Source organism: Epinephelus fuscoguttatus, linkage group LG9 (genome assembly GCF_011397635.1).
Source record: "Epinephelus fuscoguttatus linkage group LG9, E.fuscoguttatus.final_Chr_v1".
In the NCBI taxonomy this organism is placed as follows: domain Eukaryota; kingdom Metazoa; phylum Chordata; class Actinopteri; order Perciformes; family Serranidae; genus Epinephelus; species Epinephelus fuscoguttatus.
The window spans coordinates 23,306,335-23,332,337 of NC_064760.1; the positions used below are offsets into that span (position 1 = coordinate 23,306,335).

The 26,003-nt window shown below is 42.0% G+C and overlaps 1 protein-coding gene across 2 annotated transcripts in view; it reads left to right on the top strand.

Moving 5' to 3' along the window:
* Positions 1-26,003, top strand: part of LOC125894236 (dedicator of cytokinesis protein 2-like) — a 151,828-nt gene that overhangs the window by 40,766 nt on the left and 85,059 nt on the right. For both annotated transcript variants that reach the window (XM_049585512.1, XM_049585513.1), the window contains exons 24-25: positions 1,023-1,129; positions 24,433-24,575. In XM_049585512.1, coding sequence (XP_049441469.1) covers positions 1,023-1,129; positions 24,433-24,575 — 250 coding nt within the window. The remainder of the gene's footprint in view (positions 1-1,022; positions 1,130-24,432; positions 24,576-26,003) is intronic.

Below are 26,003 nucleotides of genomic sequence, written 5' to 3' on the forward strand. Positions count from 1 at the left end.
CACAAGCACAAATTTACCCGAGCCATCTAAGCTTAAAAGTAAGGTCCCCATTGCATTCCTGAACAGAACTGCCTGGGGCAGAGTTTCCAAAAGCAAGCTGTGTGAATTACAATCACTGCGCAAGAGGTGGACATCAAAGCTTTGTCTCGGCTTCTGTATAGTCACATTCCTGCACCTTGTAAACTCACCTGTAGTGTGATCCACCGACTAGTACAAGCACAGACGCTGTGAGCTATGCCTGTGCTTTGTTTGCTCTAAGTGTCCTTTGTATGTTCATGTGGGAAATAGGCTGACATTTTGGGTTTTAATTAAATTCAGCTCAGATGATTACTGGGCCTGATAAGTCTGCTCTGAACCTCTGTGCCCTGGAGTGTCCTCGCGCCAGCTTATGCACACCAAAAGTCACACAAACCTTTTTGTTGTGTTTGGGAGCAGAGGTGGTGCATTTAATTCTTTTGTACCATTACTGAAAGTGCTTCTGTAACCTGTGTGGCATAATTTAAAGAGACAGAGACAAAGTAAGGGACAGACGAAAAAACACGGAGACAGAGGGTTTGCCATGCTCTGAGCATTCAATCTTTCTAAGTGGCATCAGGCCTTTCAACCAGCCTGTTTAATTATTCTAAAATTGAATTTGGGGCGGAGGATGACTCAAACCTGTGTCTTCATTAAAAGCGTGTTTAGGCTTTGACTCATTTGTTTTCATGGCAGCATACACAGCTTTGCTCATGTCTGCGCTGCACTCTGCTTTTAGCGGTTGCATATTTCATGACCTTAAAGGTGAGATATGTGAAGCTCGATGTACCGAGGCGTGGTTGTGTTTTTGATCTTTGAATCAATTACATGGTAATCAGAGCAAGGAGATTTTTTGTTAAAATTCAGAGCGCATGCAATAATCCATGGAAAGTTATTATTGAATATTTATTGTGCTCATTTTCAGGAAAACAAACCTGTTGCTCCTCTCGTATAATGATCTTGCTGGTTATTTATTTATTCCACTGCCTATTGCTTTCTCCCTCCAGTGAGTTGCTGTATGACTTTTACTCCTGCATCCCCCCGGAGAAACTCCAGAAACAGAAGGTTGCCTCCATGACCGAAATCGTCAGCAGCCAGCTCTTCCAGAGACAAGGTGTGTCATTTTTTTTCTCGTTACAAGCCTCAGCACTGAGCCGCTAACCGTTTGCAGGCTTTACGGTTGTGTGAAGAACCCATCACAGATGTGCAAAGTACCAAACAACTCTGCCAACTCATTCTGTGTGAAATCCTACAGAGCATTAGTTGCTTCTCACTTAAAGGTTGGGATCACATTAAAAGGTCTATTATACAGTGAGTAATTCCAGCCCAGCAACAGGACTGGGCAGCTGTTCCCACTGTACTTTATGGCCAGTAAGGATGTCCCTTGCTTCAAAGGTTTTATCTTGATACAGCACAGTGGATAAAAGTGTGGTGCTAATACTGGAAGGGTAATGTTCCATTCCCTGTAGGGCAATCCAGTAAAGCACTCTGGATAAAAGCATTAGCCAAATGGTGAAAGGATATACTGGTGTTAATGCATTTAGGCTTTATTTGCTTTGCTGCAGCATACACACACATTTCAGTCAAGTCAGTTTGTTTTTTGAGGAAACAGAGTGTCTGCAGGTCAGTGTCTTGAATTAGGTGTTATAAATATTAGGCCATAAACCCATTAAACGTTTCTTAATTTAGAATTTATGAGGTTTTAATTGCCACAAACACTTTATCTTATATAATCTATGCCTCTTTCAATTTCTTTTTGTCAAAATGAGTCAAACTCTTCTGTGTGAGTCCACATTTCTGATGTTACAAATCTTTAAACCTACTCCTGAACCTAGTAGACCCTTTTCAGGCAGACGCCACAATGATATAGGATATAAGCTACATAGGAGTCTTAAAATGTTGTCTTGTTGTGTTATTGAGAGCCAGAATAGAAGGAGTCATGGCTATTTGGTTATTGCATACCAGCCGCCACTGCCTGTCAACAAAAACAAACTATGGTTAAATGCGATAAGATGAAAGGACTGGACGGAGCCAGTCATCAAAAATGCTCGCATGTGCAGCAGGTTAGGGACAAAGTATTTACTGTTGTAGGGATGAATAACGTGTATTAAGGGTTATCATGTGCAACTCATAAGAAATTGGGGAGGCATTAATCCTGTCAAATCATCCATCCACTGAGTGTGAGCACACGGGTCGGCCAGTCTGGTCCCGTTGATCAGCGCTTACCTAATTAAGTAACTCTCGCGGTCCCAGAAAGTGAGTGACCTGACATAATGTGTTCGTAAATTCAGTCTGACGTCCTGTACTAATATGAGAGCCCTGTTGGTCGAAGAAACGGAACGTTATATTTCTACATGATTTAACGAACAGTTAAGCCAATCAAACATTCACCCCACTCAGCACTCTGCTGCTCCGTCTCCCCAGACAGAATGCTGAGAGTGCGCTCTGCCACCTGAGAGTGCGGTGCTCCCGATTACTGAAGGACAGCGACAGCGCTCTGAATTTACCAACAGTCAAGTTTGTGCTAGAGTGCACTCTGGCACTCGGATTTCTGAATGCACCACTCATATCATCTTCCTCCATCATCTAAATCAAGTCAACAGAACTTGCTAGCTAGCGCTAACTAATGTCTGTGGAAAATGGTTTTGCCTCCAGCTAAGCCCCGCCCACCCCAAAACATCATTCTGTTTACTAACAGTAGAAAGTTCTTTACTGTCTTCTTACTTTATACTTATACCTACCTTTTGGCTAAATGTAGATCAGCCTAACTCACTCTTATGACTGTTTTCTGACTTAAAACCTACCTTTGCACTGGACCAGTATACAGTACTACTTACTTTTATACTTAACCTGCAATGCTTGAATAAGAAAAAAAAGATTTGTCCAAAAATCAGTCTAAATTTGCTTAAAAATGATCTTGAGAATTAAATTCAAGCACATGACACCCTGTAAAATGACTACACGTTACATAATTTCTATCAAAATCTTTTCACTTATGACAATTTGTCCAATTTACCTTATTCATTTGTTTATTATTAGATTTAAAGATTAAAGGATAAACCTACTTAAAGATTATCTGCTGCTTCAGTCTGTATTGAAATAAAGACGGCATGGATATCCGTGTTTAATTTTCCAAGCAAGCTTTTCCTCGGGGGCTGTTTTCTATTGAGATAAAGGAAACAATGAGGATACTTGATGCTGATGCTGTAAAACACAGTTTCAGTGCTGCTATATTCACCTCCACTGACATTACAATCAGTGCAATGGACTCTGGTCAGATACCATCTTATTACAATCAGCACAAGTGGCACCAATTAATGTAGTAGTAAAGGTCACTTCAAGTCACGCTTGCTGAGATGAAACAGTCATGAGGCTAAAATAACATCGACCTAAACATATATTTGTAGTCATTAGCCATATCTGTTGGTTTTCTTTTGTCCTTGTGGTGCTCACATTCCCTCTTCGCCCAGACTGAAAACGTCCATGAACCTTATTGCAAGCAGAAAATGAGTACACCGTTCACGACTCAGTAGGTGTTGGTGTTGAATATAGAGGAAGATAAGTGTTATCCATATTAATGTGACAGGTGATGCCTGCTGTCTGCCAATGGAGAAGAAGAAGTAATATCACCTAATGTTTTAAGCAGATAAGACAGGAAGTGTTTTCAGGGCGCTTCAGTTTCACTGACATCAGTGTGTCATTTTTCACACCTTGCCTACTTCACTTTAAAGTGACATTTACTAGATCAAGCGTAATTGCTGAGGACACATGGTTTTGTCAGTACTGGATTTTTAAAGGGGACATTTTATGCTAATTTTCAGGTTGTATGTTGGGTGTCTACTTGAACATGTTTACATGCTTTAATGTTTAAAATTTACCTCATACTGTCTGTGCTGAAACACCTGGATGCAACGTCTGTCTGAGATGCTTCGTTTTAGCTCTTTAAGCCCCGTTTCCAGGTCTTATTATTATTATTATTGCAGTCAGATAATGACTGAAACTGAGAATAGTGGCACTTGCTAACATGAAAAATCACCAATCACCTTCTAAACACAACTAGACATGTTCCAGTAGGAATATCATCCGATTGGGAAGAAATAAACAAAATTAGCAATCAAAATTACACTTATCCCTGACATTAACATGAAGCAGTGAACTTGCAGTTGGGGAATTACTGTGATGAAGAATAGAAGCACTTTCTTCCTGAAAATCACGCATTAAAGCTTCTAAACCATATTCTTCACAACCTGACTTGTTCTAGTGGGAACAATCAGGAAGAAATTAATAAATTCAGCAACCAAAATTACATGCTTCCCTAATGTTAGCATGTAGCTAAATGTAGCAGTTTAGACTACATACGGCTTGGCGATATGGAGAAAATCAAATCCCATGATATTTTTGACTAAATACCTTGATATCCAAATTGTGACGATATTGCAGGGTTGAATATTGGTGCTTCGAGAAAATATTTACAGGGGGTGATATTTAGATTTTTGATAAATAATCATGAACACCTGGAACACCTAGTAATTTCAGAAAAGTAGGTCTACATCACTTCATTGTAATGCTGCCTTTAAAACCAGGAAAATGAGCCCGGTCTCACTCTGAAGTCGTGGAAATCCAGCACTTGGGCAGTGACTTGTGGCGTTAGAAACCAACGAAAAAAGGCGTCCTTTAACGTCAGCATGATATGCAGCTGGTTGCTGTTATAGTTTAATGGCGCCCAGCAGCGCAGGGGAAGCGCTGCAAGACATGTCATAAGATTCCAAAGCCAAACCCTGTTCATTTTTCCTAAATCTAACCACTGGCTTTTGTTGCCTAATCCTAACCATGTGTGTTTTTTGTCACGTTTATGTCATGTCAAATTTTCTGTGAAAATGGAAGTGTGCCTTGAAACTTGAGAACTTGACGCAGTGTCCCAGGACATCAACAACCAACGTACCCAGGATATCTTGCATGAAGAGGTCACAGTGAGAATGTATTGGGAAAATAAAATTCTTACCATATTACGATATCCAAACTCTAATATGGTATCTACTCTCATATCATGATAGTGATGTAATGTCAATATATTGCCCAGTCCTAAGGCTACATGATGTAAACACACACACACATGACCACGTAAAGAAATCTGTCATGAGCTGATGTCATCTCGTCTCAAAAGTATTTACTTCTACATGTATTTACCTCATTTTACCTCGTTATTTGAAACTTTTGGCCAGATGCTGTATATATATATATACATATATGTGTGTATACGAGGGAAAATAAGTTTCCCTTTATAGTTCAGTAAACATCAATGATCACACAATCCGCACCAATCTGAGTCCTCCCCCTACCTCTGTTCAGTACTATTATGCCAGTCTAATTTGCTTGTAGTGATAAGTGGTGGTTTCTCCTGCAGAGGACCACACGGTGATGGAGTGGACTATTGCTGTGCCGCTGTATAATACAGACTCGATAAGGGGGCCCATAATCGGGCCTCTGCAGTGCAAACTGAAGAATTGGAAATAGGCTGTGGGTGATTGTGGTAGACCAAATTTGGTGTCAGACAGAAATCCGTCTGAGTGGGACTGAGATGGGATACACGCTGGGCTGTGCCAGACAGATTCAGCCATATCATGGACATTGCAGGTTGTGCATGAGGATGTATTCATGCCCACATGGAGCAAACACATTTGTATGTATTTGTTTCAGAGTGACTGATGACACTATATTGGGGTGTGAGGTATCTGTGCATTTCAGTGTTTGCTCGCTTAATGGGTGTGTGCACTGCCTTGAATGTTGTTTTTTTTCCCAGTGTGGCAATGGGTCTGCTCATCAGTCAGTCACTGCCAGCCAAGTCAGTGGCCGGTCCAGGATACGGTCCTTTAGTATTGATCCTGGCTGAGATGATGGATTCCCCAGGGGCCGCGGCGACAGGCTTGGCCCTCTGGCTAGCTGTCAGCATGCTCGGAGTCACACTCTGTCACCGGGAAGAGGGGAGAATGCGATGAAAGTAACAGAAGAGGGAACGATGGGGACGACAGGTAGGAAAGAGCGAGCAGGATAAAGAGAAACCAAGCAAAGGAATGTAGGGCACCATGCCAAAGTACTACATATCAGTTCTGGCAAATGAAGTCTTCTGGATTATCAGTCAATATGTGAGAAACAGATGACTGTCCTGTAACCAGTTCAGAAGCAAAAGATTTTAGAAATTACTTTTAACTCCAGTCATAGCCTGGAGTGTTTTGAATTCATGCCAAGAGTAATGTTGAGTGTTTTGAATTCATGCCAAGAGTCATTTTGAGTGTTTGTCTCCATTTTTAAAATGGTGGAGGTCTCCCTTTGGAGTAAAATGCTTCAGAGTCAGACAAAAGTAGCAGAGAGAGCGAGGAGATGTGAACAGAGGAGGAAAGTATGGAAAATAGAAAGGAGACAGGAGGGAGCAAGAAGTGATAAATCTTTAGGAAAATAAAGGAAGTGAGATCAAAAAGGGAGTAAAGAGGGATGGCTTGATGATTGGTAAAGGTGGGTCAGGGGAGGAGAGATAAGTAAGGGGATGGGAAAGATGGATGACAGGGGAGTGGGGAGGAGACAAAGGCTGGTTAGAAAAAAAATGAATTAGAAGGGCACTCAGAGAGCACAGATCTCCACTGAGGCCAAACGCCTGCAGCGCTCTTATGACAGTCAGCACTGATTATGCTGTACCAACCATGGACTATATAAAATAATGGACAAAGCTACCGTGACATCACCCATTGGTTTATAGACTGCCATTCTGAAGCCTCGAGTTCAGCATTTTGGCCATCCCCGTCTTGGTTTTTTGGAACTGGAAGTGACCATATTTGGATGAGAGGGTGGGGCTGTGGAGAATCTGACTCTCAGACTGCAGGCACGCCCCACTGATAGTGTCCCCACCCATAAGTACGCATACCTTCTGGCCTTACTAAAATGTGAAAAGTTGTGTAATAGAAAAAGTCACCCCCTGTACAGTTTAATGAGTGGGGAAATGAGCTATAGATACCAAAAACTTTGTACCAGGCTCTAAACATGTTTATATATGCTGTAAAGTTGGGCATTTTTAACATGGGTGTTTAAGGGATTGACTGGCTTCTGGAGACAGCCTCAAGTGGCCATTAGAGGAACTGCAGGTTGCCCCAGTGAGTGTGAGCTAACCCCCAGTTATACTGTTAGCTCTGTCAGTAGTGTTGAGGTTTTAAGCACTGCACTGCAACCCAGTGCCATTTTGGCTCTGTGAGCTGCGCACAAATATTGTGTGTTTAACGGAAGTGAAAAATACTTCATGTATCCACTTCTTGATTGACATCGGCTCCAATAGGTTCTTCCTTGGCCCATTCTACACCCTTCCACAAAGTTTCATGAAAATCTGGCAAGCAGTTTTTCCATAATCCTGCTGACAAACAGAGAAACACAGAAACAGCACCGAAAACATGACCTTCTTGGCAGCAGTAACAAGGGATTTGACTGAGACAGCTAAAGAGAGAGAACAGGTGGATGGTGTTGCTGGAAGAAAACAAAGTAGCTTGGGGAGAGTGATAACATAAGAGTTTGTGAGAGAAAGAAAGACTGGCCTTGTTTTGCTATTAAACAAGTCCAGAAGTGATTAAAGTTTAAGGTCTGCTCACACACCATCTATCAGCAAACCTGCACACTGTTGGTCAGCAACACCGAGCCCCCCCCCACCCCATCCTCTGGCGCGGCGCTAATTTATTTATTCGTTCTTTTATATATTGGTCCATTCCATCTCGATCCCTGCCTCACCAAATGAGGGCTGACACTCAGTCTAATTGAGATGCATTTTAGCACTGGGATGCTAATCAGAGGACTTGTATGCTCGGGTGCCATTCGTCCAGGAGGCTGAAATATGCAGCAGAGCTAGATTATATATTTATAATAGCTAATGGCCCCCGGTGTCCTATCACTGCTCTGCAATACATATTTAATAACCCTACCTGTCTGTCTGACCGTCTGTCTGAGCGGGGCCTGCCAAGCGCGCTCTCCAGGGAAAAATGTCAAGCCACTGACAGTGTAGGAGAGTTAAGATGATGGAAGGGGATGGTGTGTGTGTATGTGTGTGTGTGTGTCAGCGTGAGATGAGATCACCTGCTTGCTCATGTTTGACAGAGAATGAGAATGAACGATTATAGGATCATTATTTTTGTTTTTTACTGTATATTGAAAATTATTAAATGATTGTAGATATGGAGAAAAAACAGTAGAGAATCAATTTTACAAAACATCTGGTTTGTATTTGGATTATAAAAGTAAAAATGGCAAGGCAAGCACTTTGTGTTTAACTCTTCCTTGTTTATTTATTTTTTTTACTCACATGGAGGTGCATAATGGGCAGCATATTTACGTTTACTCCACAGTTTTTCCCTCACACACTGTTACTGGATGAGATGCCCTTATTGTAAGAGATCATTGGTCAGCAGCTTCTTTCAGCAGAACTTTCAGGTTTTTGTGTGAAGTATAATCTGGATAAAAACTGGTTTAAACGAATCAGCTCCTTCTTGAAAAAAATCTGGATATATTTTAGGGAAAATCAGCAAAAGCCAGAAAATGATGAAGCCTTAACTGTGATGTATGTATGTGAGGTTGTTACTTGTATGCAACATGGTGTTTTTTTTGCTGTTATTCAGCAGGAAAGCAGTTGCTATTTTTGTAATGAGGTCCTGTCACATGGTCACATGTATTCATTTTTCTGCAATCCCGGTTTGACGTGTGTGTGTGTGTGCGTGCGTGCGTGCGTGCGTGCGTGCATGAGTGTATCCAACTTGCTGATTTTGCCCGACCATGTGCTTGGCTTTCTCACAACTGGTTGCATCCATGGGCAGTGTTTGAAGGGATTGGATTTTTTTCCCTCTCACTCAAAAATACGCTCCCGGGATTAAGACTCTTGGCAAGCACATACTGTATACATACACACACACACTGCACACATACTCAGGCTGGCACACATGCACAGATACACATGTGCATTCTGTCATACGGGTTAATCTGGTTTTGAGACAAAATTAAATTTCTGAGGCGCATTATGGCTCAATTTAGGCAAATTATAATGCCGTCAGGCAATCACTGTGACAGATTGAGAGCATCAACACTGATAAGGAGAGGGCGGAGGGACGAGAGATCAGGGAGAGCAAAAGGGACAGAGGGATGAGTCTGTCATTTTGTTTGCCCACTCATTTCCCAAAGCTGGCCAAAGTCCCTGATTCAATCCTCTAACCTCCTGAATTTTCTCAGCCAGGCCACCATTTCCCCTCCTCCATCTGTACAGCTGGAGAAAAGACTGCAGTCATGTCACCTGTCTTGTAGGACATATTAAACAGATTAAGGGAAACCCCATTCATTTTACCGTAATGCTCACGCGAGATGAATTGTTACAGCTCTGTAACATGACGCAATAATAACCCGTAGTACAGAAACTCAGAAAAGCCGCCAATGTCATTGCCAGTGTAAAAGTATTTCTTTTTTATTTATCATTCATATCAATCCACATGAACAGCAGCAATCCCATTACTTAAATTGCTCGCACTTTACCGCAGCACATTATACAGTATTGTTGACATTGTTCACACCCATGTCTATATTCCTCCTGCTGTGATTACTTAACAGATGCATGTCAGTGCTTGATGAATATGGATGAGTGATGTACTGTACAGTTATTATCGTCAGGATTTAATCAGTGTTGAGTGATCTCAGTTGTTCCAGCATTCTCAACCAATCAGCATTAGTGACAGGTCACTTTAGGCCCCGGTTATAATGATACTGAACGCGGTTTTCTACATCTGGCCCGTAAGAGAGCTTTAGATGACAAAGATATTACCATGTGACTGAGCAGGATTTGGCTATGAATCTAGAATGATGTGGTCTAAAGTAAGATTACTCTGATAATGTCTTTAACTAAATCTTCTTTTAAAAGCAGCTGGAAAAAGCCAGTGTTTTTAATAATAGAAATATGTGATATCTGTGTGTGAGTTACCCTCAGGGTAAGCAAGTGTGTGCACGCACCACAAGGGAACTGCATTTATTGTTATGTATTTCTCCAAGCCTTTCTCAAAGCAGCTGGCTGAGCTCTAATTTCAAAGCTGTCAGCTTTACGGCTGCACAGGGTCTGTGATAGTGTAACAGGTTGCTCGGTGGTCCAGTAAGCACCCATATGCCCATGTGCTGTATCCTTAGTTATATAGACATATTAAGAGACAGATATGTGAATCATAAAAAAACGTAACGGCTGCTGTGTCCCCTCAGGCTGTCTCGAAAATGCCTCTCTCTGTTCTCCTCCAGTCTGCTTCTTACGAACTAAAATATCTTTGTTTACTGCATACCTCTCCTCTTCTCTTTCCTCCTCTGTTCTCTTCACTTACCTCCCACTGTGTCTTGCTCTAATATATTATTTTATGCTGTGTTACATTACATTAGCGTTTTGTTGCATCACATTAAGGTTCATGTCACGTCTTACTGTAACTGCATTGAGATCATGCTCACTAACACCCAGCAAAACCTGCCTGCCATACCTGACAGAGGATTATGCATGTAAATTGGGTACAAGAACTGGTCTGTGTGTGTGTGTGTGTGTGTGTGTGTGTGTGTGTGTGTGTGTGTGTGTGTGTGGTTGTTTGTTGACAGCCGAAGAGCCATCTGCCACAAATCACTGTTGTTGTTAATGCTGACCCAAAATAGCTGTGCTTACTGTAGAGCCGTGGGCTGATGGTTCCACGGGGTTAATGAGAGGGAGAGAGAGAGGTAGTTTCTGTCATTCATTCAGACTCTGCAGAGACTGCAGTTTGGGAGCTTGTGGATGAAACGCTGGAAGAAAAGGGGGATGGATGAGACTAATGGAGCAAAGTGAATGGAGTTAAATCATTTTGGGAAATGCCTCTGTCTCGCACTCTCCCTCCGTCTCGTTTATATTCTGATCCATGCCTCTGTCTGTGGGTTGATCTCAGTGGGAACCAGACAAGGACAGGAGAGGGACTTGGTCAGTGTATTAGCGCACGTACACATGAATGCATTTGGCACAAATTAGAGATGAAATAGTTTGAAAATTTCATAACAAGATTATACTGTAGGAACCAATATTATAATGGTTATCAGTATTATCACTGTATATTAAAAATGTGTTAAAAAAGTACTGATACATGTACTCAAATAATTTCACCAAGTTTTATCTTAAAAACCACAAATAAATCAGGAGCACTCTGGACTTTTTGTTTGGATAAACATAAAAAATAATAACATAGCCAGTGACTTGTGTAAATATATGACAGCCATATCAAACGTGCATTAGTAGTTAGCATTGTCGCCTCACAATAAGAGGGTTCCTGGTTCCAACCCAGGGTGATGGAGCCCCTCTGTGTCAGTGTGGGTTTTCTCCAGGTACTCCGGCTTCCTCCCACAGTCCAGAGACATGCAGGTTAACTGCTGACACTTAGGTGTGAATGTGAGCATGAATGATTGTCTATCTCTATAGCCCTTTTTACACTGCCAGATTTTCCGCGAATGTTGGGCTGTTTTGCCGGCAAGCTGTGAGCTTTAAGACACACAGAGCCGGATTTGCGAGTTGATCCGAGGTGCCCAATTTTCTGCCTCGTAGGGTAAACATATTGGTGGAACCCTTTTAGTTTAAACAGATCGAGGCAGCCTTCCGCAATGGGAGGGGTTGTTGATGACTTGTGGGAGGAGCTGTTGATGATGACGCATGTGTGAGCCACTGGTAGTGGATAAACAGGAAACAGCTGATAGCAGGAATTAACGAGCAGCTAGTAGCAAGGGGGAAACACAAACCTGACAGACACTACAGTAAAGATGAGCAACTGGGGAGACAAGGAATTGCGCGCCCTCCTTGCCCTCGCAATTGAAGAGGCCATTAACCGTCAGATGACGGGAGCGGTGAAGAACGGGCCGACTTACGAGAGAATCGCCAAAGGACTGACCAGCTGCGGCTTCCCTCCCACGTCACTGTTTACATCACACGCTGAGCTACACGTTTTGTTACTTACACACCCACCATTGCCCTGAAAAAGGGGCATTCTGTATGAACAAAAGTAGGTAGGCGGCATTTTGCTGCACTCCCCGATTTTGTTTTTATACTGCCAATGCTGATAAAAGACTGATTGGGCTTTCCTGCAAATTTGGACAATTCCTTTTTAAAAAGGGCTTATGTGTCAGCCCTGTGATAGTCCGGCAACCTGTCCAGGGTGTACCCCGCCTCTCACCCAATGACCGCTGTTTTAGGCTCCAGCCCTCCTGCGACCCCCAACAGGATAAGCAGTTACGGAAAATGAAAAAGAATGAATTATACATTTTATTTATGAGCACCTTTCAAGTCACCCAGGCACATTTATCAATACCAGATGAGACAGTACACGATGAAAGATAACAAAACAAAAAAAAGATAATAACCAAGAGCAACAACAGTAATGAAATGCATATACAGATAAAAGAATATATTCATTAAACATAATGAACACAGTCTTTGAAACAGTTGCTTGAGTGCCTGTGTCATTGTAGATGAGGACAAAGGAGCAGTGGCATCACTATGTTTGCCTGCTGTGCGCCCACTCTGTAATCAAGAGAATAGCTAAACAAACCCACATGCATGCTGCACCTGTGTCTGGGAGACTGTTGCTAACTTTGGTTGCTGCTGCATGGTATTTACCGAGAATATTTTGAAGCACGGTAATCAAACATGGTTTTAAAGGTAAACTATGCAGGATTGTTGGTTACTGTCTGCCAGCATGCTCGCCAGCGAAAGTGACAGCAAAAGCCAACCCCAGGCTCACTCTCATTTGGTGTTTTGCTTGGCTATATTTGCATTTTATTCGGCACTTTGTCTCTTGGATGCCTGCTGGTTACGTTCTGGCTCCTAGTCTCGACCTATTCATAAAGCCCCAACCTCACATGAGCAATGTGTGGGCACATACCCATAAGTCTCTGCAGAAAAATACACCGCCACACACATCTAGTGGGTCATAACAGATGATAAAGATGGCTTATGTTGATATAAGCCATACATTGTTTTTGTAGGAAAATCTTGCATAGTATGTCTTTGATGATAATTAGAATTTGAAAAGTTAACCATTGGGAATTTTACCACTGTTTTTTATTAAACTGGCAACCTTTTCATCCCTTGCACAAATGCGAGAGTGGTTTATTGTTAACGAGACTCAGGAGCAACCTGACAGAACAGCTTGGTATGCTGCTGTCAGTAGCTGGGATTCCACTGCACAGCTAAGCTTTATACTATGTTTCTCAGGTTACAGCAAAATAACATTTCTTGGACTGATTAGCGTAATGATCCCCGCTGGGACGCTAGGTCATTATACAGCAGCAGTGATAACAGTTGAAGTGGATGGCATTGAAGATATTAAACAAATGATTTCCAACACTTGGGTAAATTGGTGATAATATAAAGAATAAGTGAATAAAGACTGACAGCACTGGATCCCCAATTGTGCTCACCCTATTATCCAACCTGAGCAAATACAAAGCAGGGTTTAAAAACTGAAATCAGATATGGGCTTAACCAGAGCCAGCGGCGTCATGATATATTACTCTCCCATCAGAGGACACTGGGAATTAGCCTGCCCATCAGTCAAAGCAGTGACATGGTTCACAGCAAGGCATTCATCTGCCATCGATCTGCCGCGGTTAAACTGATCAAAAACGCTGTAGCAGCTAACGCCACCAACATACTAATTGGTCAATCAATTTAATAGTCATATGGAAGACGGAGCAGGGGAGGAAGGCAGAGATGAGGGGTGGCAATTAGCGGGTGACTCACAGACAGTGACTAAGACAGGTGGAGAGAAAGAGACGGAGAGAATTTGCATGCTGTTTGAAACGTAGAGTAAAATAAATAAAAGCTGCACCTAGAGGCAACACTCAAGGGATTATCTGATCAGTACCAACAGTATCGAGTACTTGTTATCCTTGTTAAGCGTGACAAACATGCCCAGTTCTGTCTGGACTAATGAGCAAATATCAACATATACGTGCTGTTGTATCTCTATGTTGTTCTTGTTATCTTACAATCTGGTCTTTTTTTACTCTCACTGTCTGTGTGAGTGTGTATTTGAGTGTGTGTGTGTGTACTTTACAGCAATTATACTCAAGACAGCGCCCTTTACTGTGATCGTGTGTACTTTGGTTTTGCTGACAGGATTTGTTCAGTGCCAGGTCTCATCAGCTTCATAGCAAAAATCACAGTGAAAAATACACTTTGAGGCATCATTGTGTATCAGCATCATTCACCGGTGCACTCTATCATCTGTAACTTATCACGCCATACTTTCAGGGGAGAGCACTCATTCAAACAGGCAAGACAATTTTATGCATTTTCATGAAAAAAATATCATCCCACTAAACCATTTTGAGACAGCTATCATGCTTTAAAAATCGTAAGTCAACTATATTTTACCACCTCACTGTATCGAACCAGAGATAAAAAAAAAAAAAAGGTAGAAGTGAAGACAGACAGGCACAACTTAAATACGTACAGGAATAAAATGTAGGGCTTTAAATTTCAAATGGGTTTTAAAGATGGAGCTAGGGGAAAAAAGTGAGGAGGGAGGGAGGAAGACAAATGAGAGATGGAGGGAGAGTGGATGTGCGGAGACACCCACAGTGACACAGAGAGATGAAAAACCTGCTGAGAGAGACATTTAGTCATCACTAAGAGGGAAGACAGTTGGCTTGGTCCCAACCCCCTCTCAACGCAAAAGATTTACTTGTTGTTGCGCCTCCAAACCTCCTCATTATCATCTTTTCTATCACTCTGTCTTGCCAAAAGCAAGGGGCGACAACCGGAGGGAGGGAAGGGAGAGGGATGGAGAGAAAGAGGGAGACAACTCTGATTTACATGCCTCTTAGAAACTGAGATTGCATTTCATTATCATGTGCTATAGTTTATTGTGTTTGGCTGTCAAATGGAAAAAATGGAGCAGAGAAAGGATGAGCTGGCTGCTGAGCCATCAAAGCTGCTCTCTGTGTGGTGGCCTGCCAGCACTGGTGGCTGTCTGCTCTCGCAAACTTGGTAACCCAAACACATAACCACGCGCTCACACAGGCCCAAAGAGATTCCAACTCTTCACATCAAATAGCACGCGAAGCACCAAATCAGACACAAAAAGGACGATTCACACTTGGGCACACAGGCACACACAGGTATTAATAATCAAAGGCAGAGATTACAGCTTGAATAAATAGACATTTCCAATTGAATATAGATGAGCACTTGAAGCTCTGTTGGTGTGCCTTCTGAATATGTTGTGTGTTGTGCGTCAGCACCTGTGTGTATTTCTGTTTCTTTGAACAAGTGTGTATATCTGCACACAGTGAAGGCTAGATGAGAAAAAGTTAAAATGCATCCCAATGTTTGCCCCGAGACATTGATTTCCATTTGCCTGTCAGTGCCTGTTGGCGAGGCTTTTTTCCACAGCATGGCTGAATTGATTTACTGCATTGTTGCACCTCGGGATAAAACAGGTAACATGCTTCTAAATCACACAGGCAAGTGGAAAATAGAAACACAGGTGTGTATAGGACAGTGCAAACATCTTGCATTCACCAATGTCAGTTGAAGTCACAAGAGTTCGTCAAGTTGTGCCTTATCCATCGCAAAATAGCTTATAAATTCTTTTTCATATGTCATATCAGTCAGAATCAGAAATGGTTTACTGCCAAGCAGGTTTGCACACATAAGGCTTTGACGTGGTGATCTGGTGCATAGCAATAGACACAGTGCAAAAGTATAAAGATAGAGAAAGATTTATAAAATAAAAGTATATAAATAAAAATATAAAATCAAAAATATATCTGCCATTAAAGTGTTTTTGAAGTTTGTGTACAAACCTCTTCAAATGTGAGAAAAAGGCAACAATTTAAAAAAAATGCCACATTAGTTCAGTGCCTTCCTCTGTCTTTTTCTCTGGTGCCTTTTACACGGTTCCTCCACCTCTCCGTCTCCCCTGCCACTACCCCTCCCTCTCATCCTTAGTTGAGCCTCCCAGGCAGACTCTCTTTTTATGCTGCTTCGTTACAAAGCAGCCGCGAGCAAGCTCCACTAAACAGACCTCTGCAAAAAATGGTTTAAGGTTATGAGATTAGGGTCATGACTGGGGTTATACACTGCCAATCCTAGGGATGGATGCTGGATTTGTATAGAGCCTGAAAGGAAGTTCTGCCTGAGAAGCTCAAGCCAGAGCAGATCTGGAGCACACAGAGCATGGGTCTATGCTCACTGAAAACATGAGATATGTAACTTGGGATAATGAAATTGATGAGTGGTCAGATTAGTTAATGGGTTTCATATTACTGATGCATTACTGAAAGTGTGCGGTGAAAAGAATTTTACCTGAAATGCTGAGTTGGAGAAGCAGAATTATGTCAGACAGAGCAACAAGAGAAAAGATGGAAATCAAGAGGAAAGGTGTAAAAGGACATGTAGGGAGGTTGGCAAAGAGACAAAAACAAGATAGAAAACGACAGGCAAGAGATTGAGATGGAGAAGACGGAGATTGCATTATGCATAGAGAACCAGGGAACACAAAGGAAAGAAATAACAGATGACGAAAGTGAGACGCACACAAGAGGGAAAGACCAGGAGGAGTGAGAGGAGAATATGTTGGCAGAAGTTGCAGAAGCTAAATTTGCAAGATTTTTGCATTTAAGGACCCAATAGATCTGCTAAGGCATTAATTACATGGTGTCAGCAAGCAACTGCTTTTCACAGTGAAAGTGATACTTCCTCTATTTTACACAAGGGCATTTTTTTCTGATAGTTAAACTACTCAGACGATATGATAATACTCTTAAGGTGCTTTCACACCTGCCCTGTCTGGTTCGGTTCAATCAAACTCAAGTCTGTTTGCTCCCTGAGTGAGGTTCGTTTGGGCTGATAGGAACACAGCAATCACACTTGGGTGCGTACCAAAACAACCGGACCGAGACCTTCTTGAAGAGGTGGTATCGGCCCGGTTATGAATGAACTCTGGTGCGGTTCGTTTGTGGTGAGAACGTGTTCTGACCTCGATCCGAACCAACTGCAGTCACATGACACATTGTTTGGGTTAAACATAAGCATGTTACAGTCCTGGAGGATTATTAATGTACACCTCCTCCTGTACTGCCTTAATATGCACATTCAGCACATCCAATGCATCAAAACATTGTTTTCTAGTTGGAGCCGCGCCTTGTTTTCAAACTGTATGGTTTGACTAAAATGAACAATGACAGCAATATAGTCCACGATGACCAGCGCTAAAATCAACCTGCGTAGTTGTCCCTCCATTGTAACATTAGAAAGTGTCACATTTATCTGGCAATGGCACTCGTCTTTGTTTACCTCCTGGATTTTTCCCGCATAGTAATTCTGACCAATCAAAAGCAACTTCCTTGCACAAAGCATTTGATCTGGTCTGCTTGTAAATGCTGCCGTGAGAACACGAACCAACTCTAGGCAATTATGCAACTTTGCAACAAAATTAGTCCCTGACTCGGACCAAAGCAAGACAACTCTAGGTGTGAAAGCACATTCAAGGTTTATTTTGACTCAGTCAAGAAATAAAATCACTGAAATAACCTCAGGTGGCTCCACTCGCAGCATGTGCTTGTGCTTTTGCATAATATGATTTAAAAAGTCCAAGAAGAAATGCAGGAGGCGTCTATCATGTTTGATTGGACCACTGATGTGATCGGCTGCGAGGAGGCATAATTTGTTTTTTAAAAAGAAGAGAACTGACTCATTAGTATTTTTTTGCATATCCTTCTGTTGGTACAAACACACATATTTCTTCACAGGGGTCGGAGTGTACAGTCAGCCACAGTGCAATTCCCCCGAGCAAATGTTTCTTGAAATAGCAATCATTTCAAATGCCCTCTTAAAGAATGACCTAGACCCTGGGAGCTGCACACCATTGTAGCTGGTGTTCTTACAAGACTGAAAGCCCTGAGGACCACAGTGCAGTTCAAAGAAGTCTGTGAGAAAGCTTCCATTCAGGCTGAAGCAGCAGATATTAACATTCCTGATGTTATTCCAGGCCAGGCGAGGTGCAGAAAAATACCTGCAAAGTTAAAAGCACTGTTCCACATTGGTGACTGAAGACTATCAGCCAGAGTCTGGAGGAGCATTACCAAGGCAGCTTGTACTTCATCATTTTTGATGCTCATATTCAGGAGCTCCAGAGGCATTTTGAAGGGAGTGGGAACTTAGGTAAAATCAAAACAGACAATTCACACCCCGACAGATCCATCAAAGTAGGATGCTGGAGAAGAGCAAGCTGTTAGGGTGCTCATGGTTTTCTGTAAGTTTTATAGAATTTTAGGATGAGAAGCAGATGCTGACTGAACTGAAGGTGTTTCACTCTGCATACAAAAGCTCCCAGGAGAGCACAGGTAGACAGTATTCGGAAAGCATGAGTCTGGTTGTTTTTCCATCACTATTCAAATTGGTGAAAATATATAGTCCTATATAGGAAGGTTTAACCAGAATTGAGCAGGTTGTGTCACTGTGGGTGGACAATGACAACGACAGTCTATGGTACAGTACATAAAACTAAGTCTTTACAAAATATCCACAGTGAAATGGGTAATTAAGCTCCATTTCAAACTCTTTCTATCACCTTTTCCTTCTCTCGCTCATTTTTTCAACCAAGGCAGCATTTTGTGTTGTGTTGTCAGAGCGAGACAGGTCAGGCCTAAAGCAGGACAAAATAGTGTACCTGCAAAGAAACAGCAGCTTGTCACGTTGGATCACATGTTCTTATCTCATCTTTTAAAGGACAGTTCACCCCAAAATCAAATATACCAATTATTCCTCTTGTCTGTAGTGCTATTTACTAGTCTAGTTGTTTTGGTGTGAGTTGCAGTGTGTTGGATACATCAGCCATCGAAATGTCTGCCTTCTCTCCGATGTAATGGACCGAAATGGCACCCGGCTCAAAAAAAAGAATACATTTGACAAACTCAACAGCAATGTCTCTTTCCAGAAATCATGACCTGCTTACTCAGACAATCCACAGACCTTGTTGTGAGCAGTTTCAAGTAGGAACTATTTTCTGTCTTCAGAACTACATCTCCCAACCGAATCACAGCTCAGAAGGAAGCGTGCATCTACTAGGGCTGTCAACGAATATTCTAAATTCAAATTTAAATTCGAATTTGAAAAAAAATGGACCTTCGAATGTGAAAATTGATATTTGATTGTGGAGGTTAAAAAAACACCGCAGCTGTCCTCTTTGCGAGTGGGTGTTGGCCTGGGCCGCTGCACTGAACACACTGCATAAGGCCACACCGCTCACGGAAGTGCTGCGAAGCGTAGCACAACAAAATTCTCGCGCGAGCCGGAGCACTTCCATTCACATCAGACGCCCATTTCTCCACGTTGGTCGGCAAGCGGTTCGGCTCCCAGCTGTTGTCTCCGTCACCCGGCTTGACACATTCGCTCGCGCAGAAAATAGACCAGATGCCGAAACGATCGCTGCAGGGCACAAGCCGGCCATGGAGCTGCGCGGCACAGCCGGTGTGGATGACGCAATTGGTTAACATGGGCGCCGAAAGGAAACTGGCTTTGCTTCTCTGTGCTTCGAGGCTATTCGCAGCGCTTCCTCGGGCGGTGTGGCCTGACAGGTCAGAGAGGGGGGGCAAGCAAGAGGTCCGCGGTTGTTTATAACGTAATGTTATAGATAATTGTTTTATGTGTTTTAATGCGTAGGTATGTAAATGTTTTCAAAGATGTTTATGTTGAAATAAAAATACCTACAAGTAGTTATGTTTCCTTGTAGTAATACATATACAAGTATGTTTACTTGTATTAGTTTGCCCTCTTGTGGACATAATGCGAAAAAAAATTTGAATGGTTCGAACCTATGAGTTATTTTTAGAAGGAATATTCAAACGTCATTTTTGAGCAATTTTGACAGCCCTAGCATCTACTGCTAGCTCACCAAGCCCCATGATAAGCATGAGCCTCTCGTCCATGAGTAGATGCACGCTTCCTTCTGCATGGTGATTTGGTTGGCTGGTGAACTTCTGTAGAAAGAAAATAGTTCCTACATGAAACTGCTTACAACAAGGTCTGTGGATTATCTTGAGTTGCCGAGTTATGATTTCTGGAAAGAGACATTGCTGTGGAGTTTTTCCAATTACATTTTTTGGCGCTTTGAGCACCACAAGCCAAGAACCATCTAGTTCCATTATATGTGAGAGAAGGCAGACTGATATCTTCAGCACTTTGCAACTCACACTAGCAGTATCTAGACTGATAAATAGCATTGCAGGTAAGAGGAAAATTGGGTATTTTTCATTTGGAGGTGAACTGTCACTTTAAATGTAAAATGCCTTACAGTTATCCCTGCCTAGCCTGTAAAGTATTAGTGTACATTACTGTTAATTTTCTCCTCGATGTGCAGTAATGTTATGCGTGGAGCCTCTGTAAATGTGTTCTTCCATTTTCCTTCATATTCCCACAGGGTCAGGGTAGGCGTAGTCCCTGAAGCTTGCTGCTGTGGTTATCTTTTCATTATGCCTGGCTCCTGACACAGTAAATACACGAAAAAACATGCAGTGTATCACACAACAGGATACCCTTTCAACCCACTCCACCTGCTTTCTATTTCACGTTCTCTCCCCCTGAACATGTTGCACCTCGAAATACCAGCTGGGTTTATGTCTTAGATCAATAGAAATAAAGAAGCAGGTGGCTTTGGGGTCATTTCACCAGGGAATGGAGTTCTCCTCAGGTTTAATGGTACATCCAGCCCCCGGAAGGCAGATGGATTAATTCCCGCACACACAACAATACTGCTATAAAACACAACCCATTGTTTTCTCTATCTGAAAGGACAAAAGATGATGAGTTTCTGGTTTGATGGATTAAACAGATTTAGCAGGGTTTCCGCTCAAATACAAAGCTGGCAGCATCAAAAACACCATCATCTGAGGCCACAGACCTGGGGGCCTCACCGTTTCATGTTCTTTCTCTGACAAAGGGACATTTTTTGCATCAGTTTTTACACTTGACATTATGTTATGTATATTCCACTTGCATGGCACTGAGATACTACTCTTGGTGTCATCCACTCTCTTCTGAGTGTCTCACTTAAACACCCCCCAAGTCCCATTGGATTTCATCTACCTGTCCTGGCCCCTCCTCCGTCTCCTCCTCTGTCTCGTCTCTCCATTTCTCTGAGTCATTGAGGACATTCAGTGACTCATGCATTTCTCCCTCTGTCTCTCTCATCCCCCCTCTCCTCTCTGCATGTTTGTGTGATAGAGTGACTGTTGTGATGAGGGTCCACTCAGCAGGCATATAGGCTTGGCTCAGTTAATAATGAAACTAACGAGCATCAGCCCAAATGAGCTTTTAATGGGCTCTGTCTACCTGCAGCTACAAGAGAGGGATGGGGCTAAGGAGGAGGTTAAGAGGAGAGGGGGTGAGAGATGCAAGAGGAAGACAAGAAAAGGATGGGTCAAGGTAGACCAAAAGGATCAGTTCACAGTTTTCTTAATAGTATGTATGTCTGTAATTGCATACTGTAGTACAGTATTTGTATTGACAGTTAAATATTTACATCAGACCCTAAAGTAATAAATTGACCTGTGAGCTGAATCCATGCTCCAAAGTCACCTTGGTGAAACTGTGTAATTGGGACCCATTAAACAGTCAAGCTGCTCGTGCTGTCTGCCAGCCTGTGTTAGCATTATATGCTTTTTTATGGAGTTAGATCTGCTAAGGTTAAATGTATTTGTAGGCAGGCCTACATAAATAACTTGAATTTGTGAGGAGATAAATGTAATGTTTACTGCTTCTGGATCAACGTCTACTCTAATCAATTTACTGTAGCCTTGGAGTGTGGCTGTCTTTGGTAATTTGGCCACAGCTCTTCTGACTTGTAAACAATAGCAGATGAGAATTCTAGTAGGATGACCTTGTTGAAAATCAATAATTTGAATTATCTGTCAGAGTATGCCTAGTCAAAATGTAAGTCTCATTAAACTTCAAACGGCTGTGTAATCGTCCACAAAACATTGTGTAGTTTTGTGTCTGTATAATGTGAAAAGTTGAGAAAGGCAGCTCAAAGGAAACATCAACCATTTTACTAAGGAGGCTTTCACATCACGGACCTGGGTCTGGATCCAAGTGCCCTTGACCATAAAGTCCGGTTCATTTCATTCATGTAAACACTGTGTACCGTAGTCCTCCTGAAAAGATGGTCTCAAGTACAGTTCATGTGTACTTGGGTATGGTTCACATCAAATATGAAAACCAGTTGTACAAAGTATGGAAGTGGACTGCTAGTGCAGGTGCAGTAGCACTTGGCGAGTATTGTTGCAAAGCCGTTTCTCAATGCGACTGGTCTCCTACAAAATCTGCATATGTGTGCAGCACCTGCCAATCTCATCCTCTGGCTGCAAGGCCACAGGCGATAAAGTAGGGTGGCAGGCAAGAGGGTAGTTCTTGACACTGTCCCTAAAATATAAACAATAGTAGGCTTAATGCAAAGGTCCATCCCTTTGTACAGGCTAGGGATCTCGCAATTGGCGTTCTTTTCTACACACTAGCAGCAGCATAAAGAAATATTGTGCACAGAGCAATAGCACTAATATGAAAGCTGAGTGGTGGAGAATGGGAAGGCAGGGCAGTCATACTCAGGCATGGTATGAATCAATTGTACCTAATATGAAAAAGTCCTAAGCAGATAACTTTGTTAGTTTAAAATGAAACTTCCACAAACTTTTATCCAAAGTTAAAGTATTTCTGTTTGCAGCTGAGAGCAAAATATGATGCATTAAGGATATTGTTGAAATGAAAATTCAGTCATTGATTACTGTCACAGTTTACAGTATACTTTGGAAAAAAGCAGGCTTGGCACTCTGAGGGCTTAGTCATTTTATTGAACTGCTGAGTCACATTTGACTTTTTTTATTCCTACATTTTAGATTTATACATACATATATATATATATATATATATATATATATATACTTTATTGTCCAAACAGCGGTTGAGGTTGCATCAGTTATATTTGCTTTTTGAATTAGGATCTCCCACTGTAAGTTCGCCATAAAATATCAGTGTTGGTCACCATGTGCCAGAGTGTGTGAGCAGAGTAGAGTGGTGAGAATTTCCGCTCTCTCGCTCAAAGTCTCTCAATCAGAAATGCTCCATACTTGACTCAGATTTCGACACTCAAAACTTTCAGAAACATATTTCAGCTTATTGTTTAATTGTAATATGAGATTGTTAGTTACCACCCGCTACCATATTGTTTCCTGTCTCAAAATGGCCAAGCTCGCATTACATCACCCTCCAGCTGCAGTGTTAATTGGTCCAGTGCATTCTAGTAGTTGGAGATTTTCCACCTCTTGAGCAAAAGCAAATGACACAGCCTTTTTCTCTGTGTTCTCTGGTCAATTTCAAAAGTCTTTCTACAGCATAGACTGCCAAGTTTTAAGAAAAGGCCATCTTTCCAACTGTGACAAACTTCTTTAACATCATTATGGGATAGGCAATAACTTTTGAGGAGATTAAGATATTCAAAAAAGCTCCAATTTATGTTCTCTGCTTTAGGAAAGGTGCTAGAGTGTCATACTCATCCTTTAACTTCTGTTTTAACCTCACTTTTCATTACAGTACTTTTGCTACTTTAGTCCCTCAGTGATTTCCTGTAATTCCTAAAATGAGTTTGGCCAATCCCCAGAGAAGACTGTGACCGTGTAACATCCATTAAGGAATTATAGAGCGGTCAAGCACCAGGTGTAAGTAGTATAAAAATAATAGATGCCTCCATGTACAGTAGGTTTAATAACAGAAATCTTACCATTAATGAAATTGTTTTCACACTTAGCTGCTCTTGACTTTGACATCATTTTTATTGATGTAATTACTGGTAATGCATTGCACGTGTGACCAAATTAACACGTGGATTAACTGGAGATTAGGATCAATCAGAGAGATGGAAGAGAGAAAACATTAGGCAATAGTGATTTGATTGATGAGTCATCTGTGTGGCTGACAGAGCAGCAGACATGCATGGAACTGTAAATAGGCATTTGATTGATACCACTCCATTGTGCAGTCTGGGGTTAGGGTTGAATTTCTTCAGGGTGCAGTGGCATCATTACTCATGGCTGTGTGGGTGCAGCTGTCTTCACAGGTGCTGCACCAATTGATGTAAGGGTCCAGGCTTTAGGTTTTGAAGTGTTTTTTTTTTTTCCAGAGAGAAATCACATTAAAGTACATCTTGATGTCGTGACTGCTGATGTGTGTGTTTAAACATCTTCAAACATTCTCAACTTTTAAGGCCATGCCTAATAGAAGTGAATAAAATATCACTCTTGCATACGCAGTCTCACACTACTCAGTTTTTCTTACAGACTCTAACCCCCTGTGATTTTGTTTCTTCACAGAGTGCCGTGATGTGTTGTTACCAATGATGCTGCGGGAGCTGAGCGGGGCACTGGCCACTATGGCTGATGGCCCTCATGATGAGAGGAGAAATAGTCTGGAGCTGCTCAACAACATTCTGGAGGTCCTCAGCAGAGGCAATGTGGTGAGACACAAAGAAATTTTATAATAAAGAACACACAATGCCAATGATTACACTTGATAAACTGTATTCTGGGTACATTAGATAATTAGACAGCTTCCAGTATACACTGAGAACATAATGAGATCTGACTGCTAAGTCTACATTTAGATGTGGATGGGATAAATTAGGTGTAGTATAACATATACTATTTTTTTGACAAGCTGGTTGCTTCCTTCATTTCTACATCACACTTTAAATAAAACCACGCCCCCTTTCGCATGATGAAAGCAGGCTGTCAAACATGACTGGCTGCCAGTCTACTGTTGCAAGCCGTACCAAAGATGGTCTATAGCAGCTCTCTAAACTTTCCCTGTTCATGCTTGCTGCGGCACACCGCAAGTTGGGTGTTGGCTCAAAGAGGCGTCTTATAGCTGAGCGCCCTGTGAATTGACTCATCAGTGGCTTTGAACACCACCCTTGTCAAAAAACACTGAGGAACCCTAACCTCTCTCATCCCTCTCTTAAAAGAAGAACTTTGGGTTTTGTTGCCTTTATGTTTTGTTCACATTTGTGTGCCTCCCCTTTTACTAATAGTCGCTGGCTGTATTCAAGTTGCTATAGCTGTTAAAAGGAAGCTGCCGATTTTCAACCAGCTCTGTCATCACAGTGTGGGCAGTGTGTGCAGATGAATGTATCATATTTCGATACTTCTGAAGCAAACATAGCTATTTTAAGATTGAGCTTCAATGACTCGATCGCCCCTCGACTTATCCACTGGATCAGCAGACTTTGTGGTTTCTGACTGCGGGGTAGTGAAGCGAAGGGTCCACTGGGTACATCCGTGGTGTACTATAGCTGGCTAGCAGTAATCTCTTTCAATCACACTGGCTAGCAGTAGTCTGGCAGCTTATTATCCGGCCTCAAACACACCTTTGTCATGCAGAAGTGGGCATGGTTTCATTAGAAGTGGGTTGGAAAAACAATAGATGCAGTTGACACAGCCACTGTGATGTCACCCATTGGTTTGTGAACACACGTTTCAAAGTCTCTGAAGTTTGGCATTCTGGCTGTTGCTATCTTGGATTTTTGGAGCTGCAAGTGACCCAAGGTGACAGTATTTGGAAGAGAGGGTGGAACTGTGGAGGAGTGAGGGGTGGATCAGTTGTCATGAAGGGGGAAATTAGCTACAGAGACCGAACCCTTTTTTGTACCAGGCTGTAAACATATTTATTTCTGCTGTCAAGTTGGGCATTTTGACATGGGTGTCTTGACTTGCTTTTGGAGCCAGCCTCAAATGGTCATTCCAGGAACTCCAGTTTTTGGCACTTCCGTATTGGCTTCATTTGTCAGTCTCAGAGGTAGCTGCTGCTAATCACAGTTTCTATTTTTTCTTATTACTTTGTCTGCTTTCGTTGTCACTGCATTCTTGTATTTGTTTACAACTTATTT